We start from the raw sequence: 17,655 nt of genomic DNA on the forward strand, positions 1-17,655 counted from the left end.
GCCTCTGCTGCCTCCTGGGATCCTCAGGATGGGAGAGGAGACTGCCAGGCCCAGAATGGCTGGTGCGGACGGGACCAGGATGCTCGGCTTCGTCCACGGCCTCCGTCCAGCACCGCACACTGCCTCCACAGTAGGCACTCGGCTCGGCCAACGCCAGGGCCTTCTGAGGGGTCCTGAGGTCACAGCAGCTCGAGGGGCCCCACTGGAAGGCGGGTCAGAGCCAGGAGCCACCCGCGCCCGGCACCAGCCCCCGGTCACTCTGTTTCTTCCCTGCACTTTGATCTGGGGACAGGAAGTGACATGACTGGCCGGTCTTGTCTTTCTCTAAATCCCCAGTATTTCCACAGAATGAATCAAACAGTGTCTTTTCCGATTCCCATGAACCCAGGGTAGGAAATCACTCTGAGGCTGCGGGGCCAGAAGGAGCGAGTGGGTGGGAAGCACCAGTCTTAACCTCGTCGCTCACAAGTGCCCCTCTGTGTTAGTCAGTCTATCAGCGCCTCCCATCTGCTTCTGCAGACTGCAGAGTCCTTTAAAGGTTTGCAGAGCAATTAGAGCAGGGCTGAAGTTTCTCAGTACTTTTAAAAATGACAATTTCCAATTCCATAGATTATATATCTTAATTGTTTCGGAAATAAAAGTAAAGAAAAACAAAGGTCAGCATTTAACAAGTTTTCTGTGAGATGAAATTTTCCTTCTGGGACTAAAAGAGGGTCCATGTGTTTGGGGGGAAAAAGGTTTTCAGTGGGATAAACTGAATATAAAATGTTAACCGTTTTAGCAAAACCAGATCATTAACCCAAGTTTGAGTTTTAATCAGAAGCTATGGGCATCCTAAATAAGAAGTAATATTGAATTTAAAACAAAGAAAAAACTTTAACTGGTGACGTTAAATATTCAAGAAGTGGTGTAGGTGCCCGGCAATCCACAGTGTAAAACTACAGTGGAAGCCGGCATCCTGCCATCATCAGGAGCATTTCCCAGCACAGCGAGCGCCTCTGTGCTCGGGGAGCCTCCAGGGGAGTCGGTGGATGGCAGCGAGGTTGCAGAAGGTGCCTTGTGAGGGGCCGTGGGAAGTGCCTCAGTGGGAAGCGCCTCAGGCGCGGGAACCCTAGGACGTGCGCTGCTGGGATGGTTCTTCCATGGCGGGCAAGGGAGAGGAGTCCTGGCCACGTGGAATGGTTCTGAGCGGTGTCCGGGAGGCCCTTCACAGGGCCCCTGGTGAGTGCCAGCCTGTGGCCTGGAGCTCTGTATGCCCTGGTGGGCAAGAGATCCGGACTGTTTGAACCTGGCCTGCAAAGGGGTCTCCCCCTGCACACACACACACACACACACACACACACACACATCCATCCTGCCCAGCGAGGGGCCACAGCAGTCCAACCGGCTCCTGTCAGTGGCGCACTGACCCTGTGTCCGGCAGACCCAGCATGCCATCGGACCCACAGGAGCCCCGAAACGGCCGCCGGCCGCAGGGACAGACCCCCGGGGAAGGATGCTGCTCAGCCCGCGTGGACTGCCCACGCTTGGCTCAAGGAGGGTCGTGGAGAATCTTTGGGAGTCGGCGGTTGTGGCAGCCGAGGAGCTGTCCTGCTGGGCCCATGGCTGCCAGTCGCCCCAGCCTGGCGTCCGTGCTAGTGGCCCGGCTCCTGACTGCACGTGCACCTGTGAGTGCTGCCTGCTGCACGCCAGCTCTGACCCTCGGCTCAGCCCTGCGAGGAGGAGACCCCCTTTTCACAGGCGGGAGCTGGAGGTCCGGGCACAGGACACCAAGAAGCAGAGCCAGGGCTCGAGCTCACAGCTGTCTGAGTCCAAATGTCCACTCTTTCCATCGCCAGCTGCCTGCTGGCCAGGGCCTGCATTCCTGAGTCTCTGGGCCCCTGCAGCATCCCGAAGAGCAGGTGGGCAAGGCACCTCCGAGGAAGCCAAGAGGGCCGGGAGCAGCAGCGAGCTGCCAGCGTCCTCAGGACGACCCGGGCGAGCACCGTCCCTGGGGGCGCGGGGCCGCTCACTCACCACCCGCTGAAGAGCCCGGGAGGACAGCAGGGCCATGGTGGCAGAGGGGTGCAGGAGGAACAGCAAGGCCAGCCGTGTCGGAGACGAGAGAAAACTAAACGGCCAAGGACAAGACAGCAGAGAGGTGCTGCCCTGCCAGGAGGAGGAAGGGCCGGGAGCCGGCGCGTGCCGGAGCCTCGCGACATGGCACCGCGGGGCTGGGGGCAGGCCGCGGGTGCCGCTGGGGGCACGGGTCCCGGCTGCAGGGTCCCCCGTGTGCCCCTCTCCTCTCCGAGTCTCACTGTCCGGGTCTGCAAAGGAGAGAGAGCGTGTTCCTGCGACTCGGGGACGATGGGTCGCCGTCCAGATAACACTCAGGTTAGGTCTCCACCTTCATATTAGGCCAGAATAACCCAAATGGGTCAGTTTGAAGCACAGACTTGTAAGCGTGTATGTATACATACGTTTGGCTGCGTCGAGTCTCGGCTGCGTCTTTGAGGTCTTGGCGGCTCTTCCGTTGTAGTGCACGGCCCTTTGGTTGTGGCACTCAGGCTCAGTGGCTCTGTGGCATGTGGGATCTTAGTCCCTCGACTAGGGACCAAACCCACGTTGCTTGCCTTGCAGGGCGGATTCTTAACCGCTGGACTGACAGCAAAGTCTCTGAAGCGTAGACATTTAAAGCTGTAAAAGGCCTGGAAGAAAACACGGAAAAACACAGATAGTCTTAAAAGTGAAAAATGCCCAGGCCACATACAGAGCGCAGAAACAGAGGGGGAAAAGAGGAGAGGCTGACCATTTCCACAGGAGGAGACCTTCCTGCATGGAAAGGAGACTCATAAAACCCAAAGGTGACTCAGGAGAGAGGCCTGGAACGCGCCTTCCCCACCCAGGGTAGCTTCCCGGTGTTTACGGCGTCTCTTTAAATCGGCAACAAAGAGGAAACGGTGTCAGCCGGGCCCTTGCAGGTGCCCCCAGCCCCTCTCAGCTCAGCAGCGTTAAACTGTCTTTAAATTGGCAACAGAGAGTAACAGTCCGATCCGAAGGGGAAACAGTGTCCATCCGGGTCCCACCCGCCTCGAGGGGGAGGCCAGGCCAGCCCCGGGCAGCGGCCAGTGCACACACAGTGTCCCGGGGAAACAGGCAGGGAAAGAAGGCGGGACGGTGTGGGAGGCGGGGGCCTGCAGCCCCAGTCTGCTGCTAGTCAGGTCCCAGTGACGGGAGACCCAGAGCCCGGGCTCGGAGAGGCTGGGCAGGGGCTGGGGCAGAGACCCCTCCACGGCCAGCTCGGAGGCTGGAGGCTGCGGGGCCGTCAGACAGCAGGCAGGGCAGAGCCACGGGAGGCAAGCGGCTCGCGTTCGAGGTAGAGGCCCTCTGCACCAGCAACAGGAAGAAGCAACTTGAGGCTGCGTGGAGGTTCTGGTTTTCACCCGGTGGGTTGACAAAGTAACACTGCCTGCAGCCCAAGGGTGGCCGGGGAGCAAGCCCTCCAGCTGCCAGGCGCTGCGCAAACGGGCTCCTGGAGTCTGCCCGGCTGCCCATTTAGAGATGAAGAGAGCTGGTTATAGAGCGGGAGGGGCCAGCGTTCCCGGTCAGGTGAGCCTACCCAGCGCTACGGCTGCGGCACCACTCACCCCCTCAGCCGCCCCTTCCACTCTGACCTCGTCCTCTCTCCCCTCTGACCTCGTCCTCTCTCCCCCAGGGGCCCAGATCATCGATCTCATGATGCTGGTCATCGACGTGACCAAGGGAATGCAGACCCAGTCGGCCGAGTGCCTCGTGATCGGGCAGATCGCCTGCCAGAAGCTGATCGTGGTGCTGAACAAGATCGACCTCCTGCCCGAAGGGAAGAGACGGGCGGCGATCGACAGGATGGCCAAGAAGATGCAGAGGACCCTGGAGAACACCAAGTAGGCTTGCCGCCGGGGCGCCGGGGCGCCGGGGCGCTGGCTGGCGTCCGGGGTAGAGGCCGCGGTGCTTGTGCCAGAGGACGAGGAGCCAGAGCGGAGGCTTCCTGACATGAGCGGCGGGTGGCTCCATCAGCGCCCCGTTCAGGGACCCAGGCTGCCTGTGTCTTGCTGGCCCGCCGCTGCGGGTGTGTCCTGGGGGAGTGGTCAGACCCGGGCACCGGCCCACGAGGGAGGGTCCAGGGATCACACGGCCTGAAAGAGCCCCAAGCCCCCCGCCACCCCAAGACCCTGTGGGTGAGGACCCAGCCCTGCCTGCTCACTGCCTGCTCAGCTGAGACCTGGTTATTGGAAGGGGGGCAGATTTGGGTGATGGCTGGACATGACCGTCACAGCGGCTTACAGAGTTGGATGGACAGACGGACAGGTGGATGAGGGGGTGATGGACAAAGGCTGGATCACAGGGCCCTCTGGAGTATTTCATGCCAAGGGGTTTATGATTCTGTCCTGGGGGAAGTGGGGAGTCGTTGACTTTTGTGCAGGGGAGTGCCTGAGAGAGGCAGGCTGTGGTGGGGAGGCAGCGGCGAGCCCAGGGAGAGGGCGGCTGGGCGGCCTGAGCAGGGGCCGACGGCCTTGTCCCGCGCCGGCTGCTGGTCTTCAGGGTCCGGGGGCAGGAGGGGTGGGGGACCGTGGGGCAGAAAGCGCCCTGGGTGCTCGGCGGTCACAGAGCGTGAGTGTCTGCGCGCCCGGCTGTGTCCTCGGCCCCCCTCGCGGCCAGCGCCTTCTGGTCAGGATGGACCCGCGGCCGCCGCCTGCCCCACAGCCCCTGACCCCGTGGAGCCTCAGCCCCTGCTCCCCTTGCCTGAGGGCGCACACAGTGGAGGTGGTTTTGTCTCTCCGTCACAAAGATGGATAAGCTCTCCCCTCTACGACGCTTTTCTCGGCTCTAACACCTGCAGCTCTCGCTCAGAATTCTCCGGTTGGTTAAATTAAAGCTTCAGCCCCGAGAATGGGCCAAATGTGTCATAAAAGATTCCCCAGCGCTGCCTTTTGTTAGCAAAATTCATCAATCCGATAAAATCGACACATTTAGATAAGTGTTGCATAAGAATTCAGACTTTGTTATTCCCAGCGGAAGTGGATGTGAGACTGTAAAAAGGAAGATAAAAAGTTATATCTTCTTTCCAGTGAGTTATTTGATCTCCCTGCCGTTCTGTTTACTTGTCAGAAAGGGGAGACCAGGTCCTTGGGACTCCAGCACAGCGTCTGCGTCGTTCGCTATAAACAAGACCTTCTGGGAAGTGCTTAGGATGCTGCTAAGGGTCCATTAATACCAACCATTTAGATTAGGTACATTTAAGGAAAATTCTCACGGACACCTTTAAATCACCCTTCCTATTTTAATTTATTGGGTGAAGGTCAGTCACAGCCTTTATCGCACACGCAGAGGAGACTGGCCTCTGGAGGGCCGCTGACACCCCAGCTCTCCTCACGCAGTGCCTGGGGACGGAGAGGCCCGGGTGCGCCTGCCAGGGCAGCCGTCTCGCGGGAAGATCTGAGCGGTACCTCCACGCAGCTGAGAGCCCCCTGCGGCCCTTTTCAGCGGCCACAGGGCTTCCCAGTGGCTCAGCTGGTGAAGAGCCCGCCTGCAGTGCGGGAGACCTGGGTTCGATCCCTGGGTTGGGAAGGTGCCCTGGGGAGGGAACGGCTGCCCGCTCCAGTGTTCTGGCCAGGAGAGCCCCATGGATAGTCCACGGGGCCGCAAAGAGTCGGACACGACTGAGCGACCTTCGCTTTCCCTTCTCCTTTCCTTAGGGCCCTTGTTAGGTAAATCCTTCGAAACAGCTGCTTCAGACGTGGAGCAGCTTTCAGGCTAGAGAGGAGAAATCTGGACAGCCAACCTACGTAACTATCAAAACCTAGAAAGTGGTAAAACCACGGTGCTCTATTTTTCTTATCCAAAGAGGAACTGAAGGAAACTTTGGAAAATAGAGAGAAGTTGTTAAAGAAAGTGAAGCCCCAGGAGATTTCTCAGAGCAGCGTCTGCTAATGCAGTTCATCCTGTTCCCGTCTTCTAACCGCGCCCTGCATCACCGCACGTCTTCCACATCCAAAAGCACGACGTTTGTGCTTTTATCCATCTGTAAACGCACTGTTGCGGCGTTGAACGCCTTCGCAGCGCTGGGCCCCGCCACCGCTGCATGCAAGCCTTGTTCGTGGTCCCCGTAAGCTCTGTCCCCACTGACCGGCCACGGCTCCCCGCTGTCCCCTGGGCCCTGCTGGCCTCTGCTCTGCCTCTGCCTCTGGGAGTCTGACTGTTCTGGGACCTCATGGGAGTGGAAGCAGGCTGCATGAGGCCTTCTGCCTGCACCGCTCCACTGAGCACAGGGCTCCAGGTCCGTCCACCCTGGGGCGTGTGTCAGACTCGCAGCCCTTTTTCCTCGGGGCTTGGGCCGTGTTTTGCATATCGATTCCTCTCTTGATGGACGCGCGTCGCCTCCTCTTGGCTGTGGGCCGTGGTGCTGCCAGGACTGTGGGGCGTGAGCCTGGGGTGGGCCCCGCCTCGCGTGGCGACGCGTTCTCTCGGTGGCTCTCTGGGGGCCCCTGCTCCGCCTGACACGTGCTGCACAGGCTCTGCAGCCATCCTAGGGCGTGTGACGTGGTGCCTCACTGGGGTCTTGGCTGGCCTTCCCTGGTGGCTGCTGTGGAGACTCATATGTGTGTTGGCTGTTGTCTGTCTTCCTTAGAGAAATGTCCATCAGGTCCTTTGCCCGTTTTTTAATCAGGTGTTTTGTTCTCGAGCTGGAGGAGTTCTGTACATATTCTGAAGGCTGAGCCCACGCCAGACTTGTAAATGCTCTCTTCCATTCTGCAGGCTGTCTTTTACTTGCTTGATAGTATTCCTCGATGCACAGAAGTTTTTAATTTTGATGAAACCCAATTTCTTTCTTGCGTTTTCTTTTTTGCCTGTGCTTCTGGCGTCAAATCCATGAAATTGTTGCCACATTCGACGTCACGAAGATTTTCCCCAGTCTTCTTCTGCCTGAGAACTTTGTGTTCGTTCTTAAGCACAGGTCTCTCCTCCGTTGCTGGTCATCTTTTCTGTACGGGCTGCGGTGAAGACTCAGCTCCACTCCTCTGCAGACGTCGTGTTCCCGGCAGCATAGGTTCCCCTTTTGTGCTTTGCGTGTGGGCTCCAGAGGCCCCTGTCTGTCCTGGCCAGCACTGCCCCGCCTCAGTCCCCGCCCCTTTGTGGAAAGCTTGCCTCAGGAATCTAAGCCCTCCACCTTTCTGCTGCTGTTTCGGGATTGTTTTGACTTTGGGGTCTCCTCGCAATTCCCGTCTGATTTTGAGGATTTCCTTTTCCATTTCAGCACAGAATGGTGGTTGAATTGTAATAGGGACTGTATTGAATCTGCAGATGGTTTTAGGTAGAACGGACATCTTAACAGGAGTAAGTCTTCCAATTCACTGACACAAATGTCTTTCTCTTTATTTGGATCTTTACAAATGTCTTGTATCCAAGTTTTGTTGTTCTTGGTATACAAGCCTTTCCTGTCCTTGGTTAGCCTTATTCCTAAATAGTTCATTCTTTTAGATCCTGTTATAAATGGAAGTACTGTCTTAATTTCCACTTCAGATTGTTTGGGCTAGTATTTAGAAACACAGGTGATTTTTGTGTGTTGACCTCGTACCGTGCAACCTTGCTGAATTCAGTTCTCCCCTTTAAGCACACAGCTGTGGTCCTGAGGTATTTACCTTCCTGACTTGTGCTTCTGTTACTTGCATTTTATGGAGCAGTTCTTCATGTGACCATGGCTCTGTTGCTGACCCTTGGGAATGGCTTAAGTTTCCTTTCTTGTAAATAAATAATCCTTGATGAACATCTCTGACCAGCACTCAGCTGTGTCCGTACTGTCAGTTTTTTCTCTTAAGAGAGCACCAGGTCACAGGGCAGGAGCCCTTCCGAGCCCTTTGCGCATCTCTGGGCGCTCTGACATTTCTCACCGGCGAACTCTAGTGTCTAATTTAAAGACAGATTTGAAAACTCTAAGGTAGACTGTTGCTTCACTCTCGTTATAATGATGCGTGGTTCTTCAATCACCGGTGAGACTGAGCGCCTTTTCTTATGTCTGTGAGTGCTGTGTTTTGTGGTTGACTTGAGCTTGTATGTTTTGTCTGCTTGCCTCTTGCGATTTTAGTGCTTACTTTTTGATTTTCAGGAGTGTTTAATATCAGTAAGGATGCCATTGATTAACCCTTTGCCTGTCACATTCCCCATAAGTAAGTCTTTAGCATTTGTTGTCTTTCCGTTTTTTTTTTTTTTTACTTGCAGAAGTGTCTAATTTGTATGTAGTCAAGCTCTTTGATTTTTTTCCTTTGTGATTTCTTTATCTCTGAAAGCATTTAAATTTACTCTTGCATAAGCATTTATCAGTGTTAACAGAAATAAAAATAGAAGGTAACAATGTACCTGTATCTTCCCAGCGCATCAGATCACAGTGCTTTCCCGCAGGCCCCCCTCTGTCTTCCCCACACGCACGGAGTCTGAGGTGGCTGCTATCCATACCGACGCCGTGCTCTATTCTAGGCTGTTCTGCTTCTCCGCTGTGGTTGCCGTCTGACAGCATCCTGGGGACTCTTTCTCCCAGACCCGCTCTGGTTCCCTCCTGTTTCCGTTCTAACCAAGCTGTCTGCTTACAGCGCCCCTTCCCTCGGCCTGGGGGGTGACAAGCCCCTGGACCCGGCCGCCCCCTGCACGGTGCGTGCTGCACCCCCGCTCTCAGCTGGCGTGGCCTCCAGCACTGACTTCCTCTCCTGGCCTCCGTGCTTCTTCCTCTGTGGAGCGCGAGCTGATAGGTCTGGCCTCGGCGTGTTTATCGTCAGGGAGCCTTGGATGTGGGGTCCGGACGACCAGGGGCTTCATGACGAGCTGTCACTTGTGGAACACCTGCTGTGCGCTCGGCCCTGGGCTGGGGCTTCCCCTCGCAGCCAGCTGTTCACAGTCACCCCCGGCTCTGTGTCTGGCTTGACTTGTGAGCAAAGTAAGGAATCCTAAGTATCGCTCGTATCTTTTACTACCATTACTTTGCATTTTGCTATTCCAAACCTGAAGCTCAGATTCCCTCTGTGTTCATCTTTTACGATCATCACGATTTTAGCTGATCTGAGGTGGGTCTTGTGTGCTGACGAAGGTCAGCCTGTGTGCACAGTCAGCAGCTCTGGACCCGGCCTCCCGGTGAGGAGCTACAGCGGGGGGCGTGGGGTGAGCCTGGGAAGAGGAGGCGCCCTCGTCACCCCACCCCCGCCACACGAGGCTGGGCGGAGGGGCTGTGCTCCAGCCTCTTGCTGCCGTGTCTGGCCAGCGCCCCTGTGCCCCTAGAGCCCAGACAGCAGCCTAGGTATGAACTGGGCAAGGGGGCCGCCTCTCCCCCAGGAGCCAGCAGCCAGGACACGCGGGGTGCTCAGCAGACCAGCAGGCAGGTCCTCGGGAGCCTGGGAAAAGGCCAGACACCAGCCTAACACGCCGTTGCATTCTGTTACAGTGCATTGCCCAAAAGGGTTTGGATAAACAATAATTGAATTTCCGAAAGCTTTATGGTTAATTGCTGGAATTCTCAGCGCCTGCCTTCCCCTCCTCTGCGGCCCTGGGCCCAGGGCTGGCGGAGCTCAGGCCGAGGTGCGCGTGGGACGGGCTGCGCCCTTCTTCGGGCTAAGAGCCGGGCCTGCGCCCTGCTTTGGGCTGAGAGCCGGCTTCCCCAGGAGCTGCCAAATAGGAGAAATGACGCCATTTCCCTGGGAAGGAGCTCCTAGGGGCGCAGACACGCTGCTGTTTGCGGTGGCCACCAGGCTGCTGGTTTCCACTCTGACCGAGGGTTGAGTGCTTGAGGCTCCTGCAGGGGCGAGGAGGGTGCATGGGAACGAGGCAGGTTACAGCGCCATGGTGGTCCCCTTGCCAAGGGGCTCGTGCTGAGCTCTGGCTGTTTCTCCTGGCTGAACCTTCCATAGACGGCTTCAGGCCTCTGTTGATTTGCAGAGTTCTGAGAAGGCTGGTTCTGATCATGTTTCCAGTGCTTTTATGAGGAGCCTCTGTGAGTCTTCACTCCACACTTGACTGGTTTTTTGGTTTGTTGAGTCTTTGACGTACACCTCATGAACGGGCCCGAATCAAGGCACCTCGACCAGCATGCTTATCTCAGTGTTGTTTGTAACAGTGAAGACTCTGAAATGTCCTGGATGAGTCCCATTCGTGGGGACAGCGTGTGCATCCCAGGCCCGGCAGTGATGCCACTGTGAAGGGCAGAGGCGGCCCGGGTCGCGAGCCCGAGCTCTGGAGGCGCCGCCTGCAGCCTGCTGCCGCTGACAGCGGGGGTCGGGGCAGACTAACTCGCCTTCTGAGCCGTTCCTTCCTGTCTGCAAGATGGCGACACTTCCGTCCTCATTTTCTGGGGTTTCAGTGAGAGCGTCCGTGTCTTATTCTTGGCGTAGTCAAATGAGTCTTATTGTTGTTATTTTTCAACAGGAAAGTCTTTATAATATACTGGCAAATAAACTAGAAGGATATGAAATTGTGTGACTAATGGAACCAAAATATGAAAAAGTATTTCCTTGGCAATGAACGGAGAGACCGATGAATCCCACCACAGTGATGGGATTGCACGTGGAATGTTTTCTCTTTTCTGTGTTTTGTGTTTGTTTTCCAGTGGAAAATGTCAGTGTCTACTCCATGGGAGTCTTTGCTTAAAGTAGCAGGGCTTGGGAGGCCGGAGGCTGTGGAGTGGCCTTCAGGCACCCGGCATGTCCTAAGTCCCTGCAGGAGGCTGGGCAGGGTCCGGTGGTCTTCCCCAGGGGTCTCTACTCAGGGACGGGGCCTGGGCCTCACTGCGCTCCCTCAGGAGGACTCAGTGAGGAGCTTAAACCTAGGGCCCTTCTAACGTTTGTGGTTCAGCACGAGATGCTCCTTCGGGCCTCTGCATGGGGTCACCGGGCGGGAGCGTGAGGGCCACCCTGTGGTCCCTCTGGCAGGGCGGGTACGGAGGCCCCCATCGTGCTTGATCCTCCGGCAGCCCCGGACGCGCTCAGTGACCTCGGTGGGCCTGTCTCTGTTCCAGGTTCCGGGGCGCACCTGTCATACCCGTTGCGGCCAAGCCTGGGGGACCAGACGCCCCTGAAACGGAAGCTCCGCAGGGCATCCCGGAGCTCATCGAGGTATGTAGCTGCATCCACGCGGGGCTCCGCCTCCCTGCCCTTCCTCGTGGGGTTAAACCCGAGCAGAACCGGGCTCTCCACCCGCAGCGCAAGCCCCCGCCCTGCAGGGCTGGGATGGCGTCCCGTCAGGGTGCTCCTGGCGGGGAGGTTGGTTGTCACGCTCCGGGAGCTGCACTGAGCTCTTACCATAGGTGACTGTGAACATGTGCAGTCATAGGGTTATTAACGAACCTTGGGAGGCTTCAGGTATTGATCCGCATTTTGGCAGGAAAGAGCCTGGGGCTCAGAGGCGTTAAGTGACTTGCCCAGGCTCGCACACAGAGCAGGAGGTGGAGCTGGGGTGCAGACCTAGGTCGGCCGGCGGGGTTGGCTCCGGGGTCCACCTGCCCTGGGTCTGCAGACCTGGGTCAAGCGTGACCACGCGCGGCCTCCGTTTCTGCGATTATACAGGTCAGACCTTGCTGACTTAGCAAACCTGTTTCTGGGTGAAGCTTTGGTGACGTTTTCGTCACCAGCTGCAGAGCGCCCTGGTCTGGGCTGCTGGGGCGGTGCCTTCTGCTGCGGACGCATCTGTGTGTCCCTATCGGAAGCCTCCGGGCCGGGCCTGCCCACATGCTCTGGTCTTTTTCCATGAGAGTCTTCACCACAAGACCAGGACTCTGGACCGTTCAGTGCCAGACAGCTCTTGACAGTGTCTTCTCTGGTGAAGTCAGGGAGGAGCAAAGTAGAAAGAGTCAGGCGGTCTCCGGGAGGGTGGAGGTGTCTGCCCTGCCCCCGGTGTGTGGCACAAGCCTGTCTTTCCAGCTCCTGACGTCCCAGATCTCCATCCCGACGAGGGACCCCTCGGGGCCGTTCCTCATGTCCGTGGACCACTGCTTCTCCATCAGAGGCCAGGGCACCGTAATGACGGGCACCATCCTCTCGGGCTCCGTCAGCCTCGGCGACAGCGTGGAGATCCCGGCCCTCAAGGTCAGTCTGGCCTCGCCCCCCTTCCTCTGGGCCCCTCTCGAGCAGCCCGGAGGGGGCCGGCCCCTGTGCGCCCCCGCTGCTGGGCCACGCTGCCCCGTCTCCCCTCTGTCTGTCCCGCTTGCGGCCTGGAACCAGCGCTCGCCTCGGTGCTCAGAACAGCCTCGCGGGCAGGGGTTCCCGGTGAAGGCGGGAGGCCCCCGGGGGCACCTGGGCCAGCAGCACAGGCCCTGAGTGAGGCACCAGGCAGAGCCCCCCCGCTTTCTGCAAGCCCCCGAGCCAGGGCGGCAAGGACGTATGGGCGCTCACTCCCGAGTCCCTTGTGCTTCGCCACAGGGATTTCACGTTAAATGCAAGCAGAACCGCGGCTGCTCAGGGCAGGACGGTCTGGGGACACCCGGATGATGGTGCGTTCCTGGCATCACTGCAGGCGCCGCGTCCCCCGTGGAGGCCTGGGGTGGCAGCAGGGGGTCCTCGCCGCCCCTCCTCCTGGTCCCTTCTGGCCCGGGGTCCAGTGGCTCTGGTCCCTCCCCTCAGGGGCTTTGTTTCCTGGAAAGGAAACACAGATAGGCTGCCCGTCCTCTCGTCCGTGGGGAACACAGGTGAGTGAGAACTTGCGAGGCCCCCAGCGTTCTGGGCCTAGGGAGGGTCTGTGGTCCTCAGAGGAGGCGAGGGGAGGGCAGTGGCGTGTCTGAGGACACGTCTCGGCTGGGTCTGGGGCCAGGGATGCGGCCCCTGGGGCTTCCGCGGGCCCGGAGGTTCATCTGCAGGGCAGGCCCGGGCGCCCACGGGATTGGTTGTGCTGGGTTTCAGACTTGCCCGGGACCATGACCTGTGAGCTTCCGCGTTCTCTGTGTGCCTGTGTGTGAAAGCCGATGGCTTGGCCAGTTTCATCATCCACATAGGGAGGTGTCTTGCCTGGAACAGAGCACCCCAGGCCACTCGGGCCTGGTCTGGGGGCCTAGACGGCGAGACACGAGCTGGTGATGTTGAGAGGGGAGTTTGGAGCTCGTTAGAGTTAAGGCTGTGACAGGGTGAGGATCTGGATACTGGGAGGGGTGATGGCATTTTGCACACGAGCTGGTGTGGCATTTGGGGCCAGAGGGTGGGTGGGCGCGGGTAGCTTTTGCCCCAACAACACTATGCTCTCCAGAACCTCCAGGAGAGAGGTGAGGCTCTCACCCTGGGCAGGGCGGGCTCTCTGCTGCTGACAAGTGTCTGGTGACAACAGGGACTCTCAGGGAGGGGCGTGTCACACTGGGGGCTGAGACCGGGTCACTGCAGCCCGAGCCCAGGGGCGTGCCTGGTCACCCGACCGCCCGCAGCCAGGAGGAGTGGGGGCCGTCCCGTCGGAGGCCCCGGGGCCTCAGCCCGGCCGACACCTGGGCCTTGGCCGCGTGCCTCCAGAGGCACAACAGGGTGTGCTCCCACTGCCCCTACAGCCGAGCCTGCGGTGACCCGCCGCGGTCCCAGGAGTGAGTAGGGATTTCAGACGACAGGCCTGAGGTAGGAAGCTCTTCCCGCTCGCGGGGGCCTCGGGCTGGCCCTTCCTGTGGCATTGCAGATGGCTCCATGTCCCGGCTGCTAGTGAGAGACGCGGGCCTTGGGGCTCTGCAGGTGGGTCGGTGCTCGATGATGGCCAGCCCCGCTCTCCCGCTCCTCCCTGTGACCCCATCTGACCCGGAGGAAGGCTTTGACCGAGGAGACAGTAGTTGAAGCCACTTGGCCAGCGCCAAAGCCCGGCTCTGGGCACTGTGCCCACCTCCCTGGGAGCCGCCGCTCAGCATCACGTGCCCGGGGCGCTAGGGCCCTGCAGGGCTGGCTCCAAACTGGACAGCTCTGCCCCGAGGCCACAGCATCCCCGTCAGACTTCCCTAACCGCCTCAGACGCCTCTGACCGCCCAGCCCCTCCGGATAAACAGCCCCGTCCCCTCCCGGCCGCCTGCAGCCCGCCAGACCCCGGCCCGGCCCTGCCGGCACGTCCGCCCCCAGCTGGGGCTCGTTAGCTGAGGGGGAGTGAAGGAGGACCAAGAGCAGAGGGCCGACACCCCAGCCCCGCCCCTCAGGCTCCCAGGACCTTTCCAGGCTCGGCTGGGGGCCCTCCAGTGAGGCGCGGCCTTGGGGGCTCAGCTGGTGGCGCGTCCACTGGCGACCCACTATCAGGGCTGTGTCATAGGACCCGTCAGAGGCGCAGGCTGTGAGGAAGGCAACAGGGACCTGGGCCAGGCCACAGGCAGGGCCCTGCGCCCTCTGTTCCAGCCCAGACCCCGAGGGGCCCCGTCCCTGACCGGGGGGATGCAGAGAGTGCCCCGAGCCGGGAGGCCGCCTTGCCGTTCGGCACCGCCGTTACGGGGATCCGTGTGGGTCCACACGCAGGCAATGTGGGTCCTCTCCTGTTTGTGCGGGGACAGGACATCTAGCGGGCCCCTGAAGTAGGGTGCACGTCCGAGCCCGAGGGTCCGCTGAGGGCCACGTCGGTGTGATGAGGAACGGACGTCCCCGGGGGGTGTGGACACCTGTTCTGTGACGAGGCTTTAGAGGAAGTTCAGATCTCGGTGGCGTATTCCTCCAGATGGAGGCTGCGAGCAGGTGGGCTCACCCCTCACTCAAACCCCACGGAGGAGACGCCGTCTGAGACAGGACCCAGCGGCATCTCCCCTGCCCTTGCCTCTGCTGGGAAGCTGACCCCCGGGGTGAGGCAAGGCCCGGACTCCGGGAGGACGCGGTCCTCCCCCACCACCTCCGCTGCCCCTGCCTCTGGCTGGCCTCACCTGTGCCCTCCCCGCCCACAGGGGTCTCTCCTGGAAGCTCCTGGCCGCGCCCCAGGCGTGTGTGTCTCTTCTGTGGGTCCCACGGCAAGGACCTCCTCGAGGGCAGAGACTGCGTCCGCCCAGCTCTGTGCTCTCAGCACCCAACCCAGGGCCCAGCCCAGCAGGCTCCAGAAACCATTTAGTGAACGAAGCAGCGGGAGAAAGCCAGAGAGTGAATAAGCAGCTTGTTTCTTAGGCTTTTGATGCAGTTGACGACCTCGAGGGCCGTGTAGATGCTGCTCTCCGGGCCTGGGGGCAGGACTGGAGCGGGCGGTGGCCTCTCTGGTGCGGGGCCGCGTCCCGGCACCCCCCAGCCAGCAGGCCCAGGACTGATGGTAAGCCAGGCACGCAGGGCTGTGCCCCGGCTGAGCCCTCTCCCTCGGTGCCCAGCTCCTCCTCAGCCGTTTCCTGGTACGGAAGGCTCGTCTGGGAGGGAGCGATGCCAGGCCGGCAGGGCCAGTCACCTAGACCCCCCGGCCCGGGCAGGCCCTGCTGGGAGACGCAGCCACCCTGGGCCGTGGTCCCTCCTGCCTGCTGTCCTCTCGGCTGCTGCTGTGACCCTCTTGGTTTTATTTTCCTCATTAAAGGAAAGTTGAGTGTTTCCTGAGTGTGCGTAGAGCCAGTGTGCCACTTACACTGAATATTTATCATTCTTTTAAGAAATAAAACAATAATAAAAACACCATAAACATCGCTTTAATTGTGCACAGGCTTCAACTTGTAATAATCCTGGGGAAATGGCGAGTGAGATGTGTCCCTAAAGCAAAGGCACTTGCCTGCTTTTGTTTGAAGTTTTGCTCAAATGCTTTATTGTATAACCTGTTCTTATTTTTTTTAAATGCCAGCCATTGTAGGCTTTTGTGTGTGTGTCTTCAAAAGTACTTAAATGAGATGCTTCTGGGCAGCAGTAAATCAGTCAAGCCAGCCTTGGGGGACTGAGCCAGCTGCAGTTCGGTCCTTGCTTGCTGTTAGTGACCCTCGTGTGTGAGGACACGTGCGGGGGGGTGTAGGTTAGGACGTGTCCAGTGGGTTATTGCATCTGCCTGCCCGCGCGCCCTCCCCTCTCATCTCCCGCCAGCGCGCCCTCTCCTCTCCTCTCCTTTCCCGCCCGCCCGCCCGCCCTCTCCTCCTGCCTGGGTGCCCTCTCCTCCCGCCCATGCACCGGGGTAGAACTGTGATCCTCATGACAGGGCAGATTCCCGGCGAGCAGGTGACAGGTTACCGTGGGAGGGTGGTGGGGGCGGGCCTGGGTGCTGAGCTGGGAACAGGCCTGCAGTGGCCCTGCTGAGAGGCAGCTTAGTGAAGCTGACGACCTGAGTGGGGGGAGGAGCATTTTAGCTGATGCTCGAGGATGGGACGAGTCCGACGGGCAGGGAGGTGGTGGGAGCAGGCCTTGGGGGTGCGGCGGTTTCAGCCCGTTGAAGACGGTGGTCCCTGTGACGTGCAGGAGGTCCTGAAGGCTGCAGAGGAGAGCGTGGGTGTGTGCGTGCAGAGTGACAGGCCAGGGGGCCGGGGGGGTGGCACAGAGGGGGCTGCTGTGTGGCCCAGCAGGTTGGGGCACCAGGGTCCAGCAGGCGGCAGCGCAGTGGGCCTCAGAGCGGTTCAGGAGGCGGCTTTCCCAGGCCCGGGGCTGGACTGATGGGGCCAGATGTAGGGGCGGGCACGTCCGGTCGGCTCCCAGGCCTCTGGCTTGAGGAGCAGGTGGGCTGGTGCAGCCTTTGTGGAGGGGGAGCCAGAAGTCTGGGGTGGGGGCAGAAGCGGAGGGTAGCATGCGCTGGATTTTAGTAAGTTTGGGGTCTTTGGGGGCATCCAGTTAGAGGGGCAGTCTCGGGGCTGAAGCTCGGATGTGTGGGAAAGCACGAATTCGTACACTGTTGGCGTGTCCAGCACAGGCTAGGGCCCTCTGGAGAGGAAAGACAGCTGTGCTCCTAAGGTTTTCTTCCTGATGCCTGGAGGCCCCCAGCCCTCCTCCTGGCGGTGGTGTGGGAGCCGTCGAGCTCTGCAAGGTGAGGTCTGTGAGGCCCCACGGTGGCACCTTGGGAAGGAGGGAGGGTCCTCCCGGCGCTGTTTACACTCTCCAGGGTGACAAGACCCTGGGCTGGCCTCAGGTGGAGCTGCCCCGGCCTGCCCGATGCCCAGGCCGGTCTGCGAAGCGTCCGGCCCCAGGGAGAGCCGCCGTGCCCCCAGCCCCTACGATGCTGCCGCCGCCAGAAACAAGCAGGGTGACTGGGCGGAAGGTCAGGAGTTTAAGAGGTTGTTTTATTCGAGACGGGGCTGAGAGACAGGAGGGAGTGCGCGGCTTTATATGTGGATCCTGGTATTTGCTTTGAGCTGCGGCGAGTGGTCGGGCAGGGAGGGAGGCCGCCCGCCAGGGAACGCTGCCAAGCAGAGCTCCACTAATGCGATCCAGACGTGGCCCATCTCCCGCCTAATGCAGTCCTTGCGGCAGGAAGGGCCCAGCAGGGCTGCTTAACCCTTCAGGAACTGCGGTCAGACCATGCTCAGCCCTGGGCACCCCCCCCGACCCCGCTCCCGTCGGGGTGCTGGGGCGTCTCTGGTCACTCGACTGCCGGACGCACGCTCAGGGCACTGACCGGGGTGAGCACGTGGGAGACGTTTGCTCAGGAAAGGTGGCCACACGCTCTATAGGAGGGGTCACTGGCCCAGCATCTCGGGGCTGGTAGGAGGTGGAGCACGGTGGGACCTGGTCCCCAGGCACAACTCTGTGCGGGGCCCGGGACCCTCTGCCTGGTCAGCGTCCCCGGTCACAG

At 59.9% G+C, this 17,655-nt stretch overlaps 1 protein-coding gene across 3 annotated transcripts in view; it reads left to right on the forward strand.

Moving 5' to 3' along the window:
- Positions 1 to 17,655, forward strand: part of EEFSEC (eukaryotic elongation factor, selenocysteine-tRNA specific) — a 105,042-nt gene that overhangs the window by 40,143 nt on the left and 47,244 nt on the right. For all 3 annotated transcript variants that reach the window (XM_040246645.1, XM_040246646.1, XM_040246644.1), the window contains exons 2-4: positions 3,695 to 3,902; positions 11,012 to 11,108; positions 11,913 to 12,077. In XM_040246645.1, coding sequence (XP_040102579.1) covers positions 3,715 to 3,902; positions 11,012 to 11,108; positions 11,913 to 12,077 — 450 coding nt within the window. In that variant the 5' untranslated portion in view covers positions 3,695 to 3,714. The remainder of the gene's footprint in view (positions 1 to 3,694; positions 3,903 to 11,011; positions 11,109 to 11,912; positions 12,078 to 17,655) is intronic.

The sequence above is a fragment of the Oryx dammah genome, unplaced genomic scaffold (genome assembly GCF_014754425.2).
Source record: "Oryx dammah isolate SB20612 unplaced genomic scaffold, SCBI_Odam_1.1 HiC_scaffold_9, whole genome shotgun sequence".
Taxonomy (NCBI): domain Eukaryota; kingdom Metazoa; phylum Chordata; class Mammalia; order Artiodactyla; family Bovidae; genus Oryx; species Oryx dammah.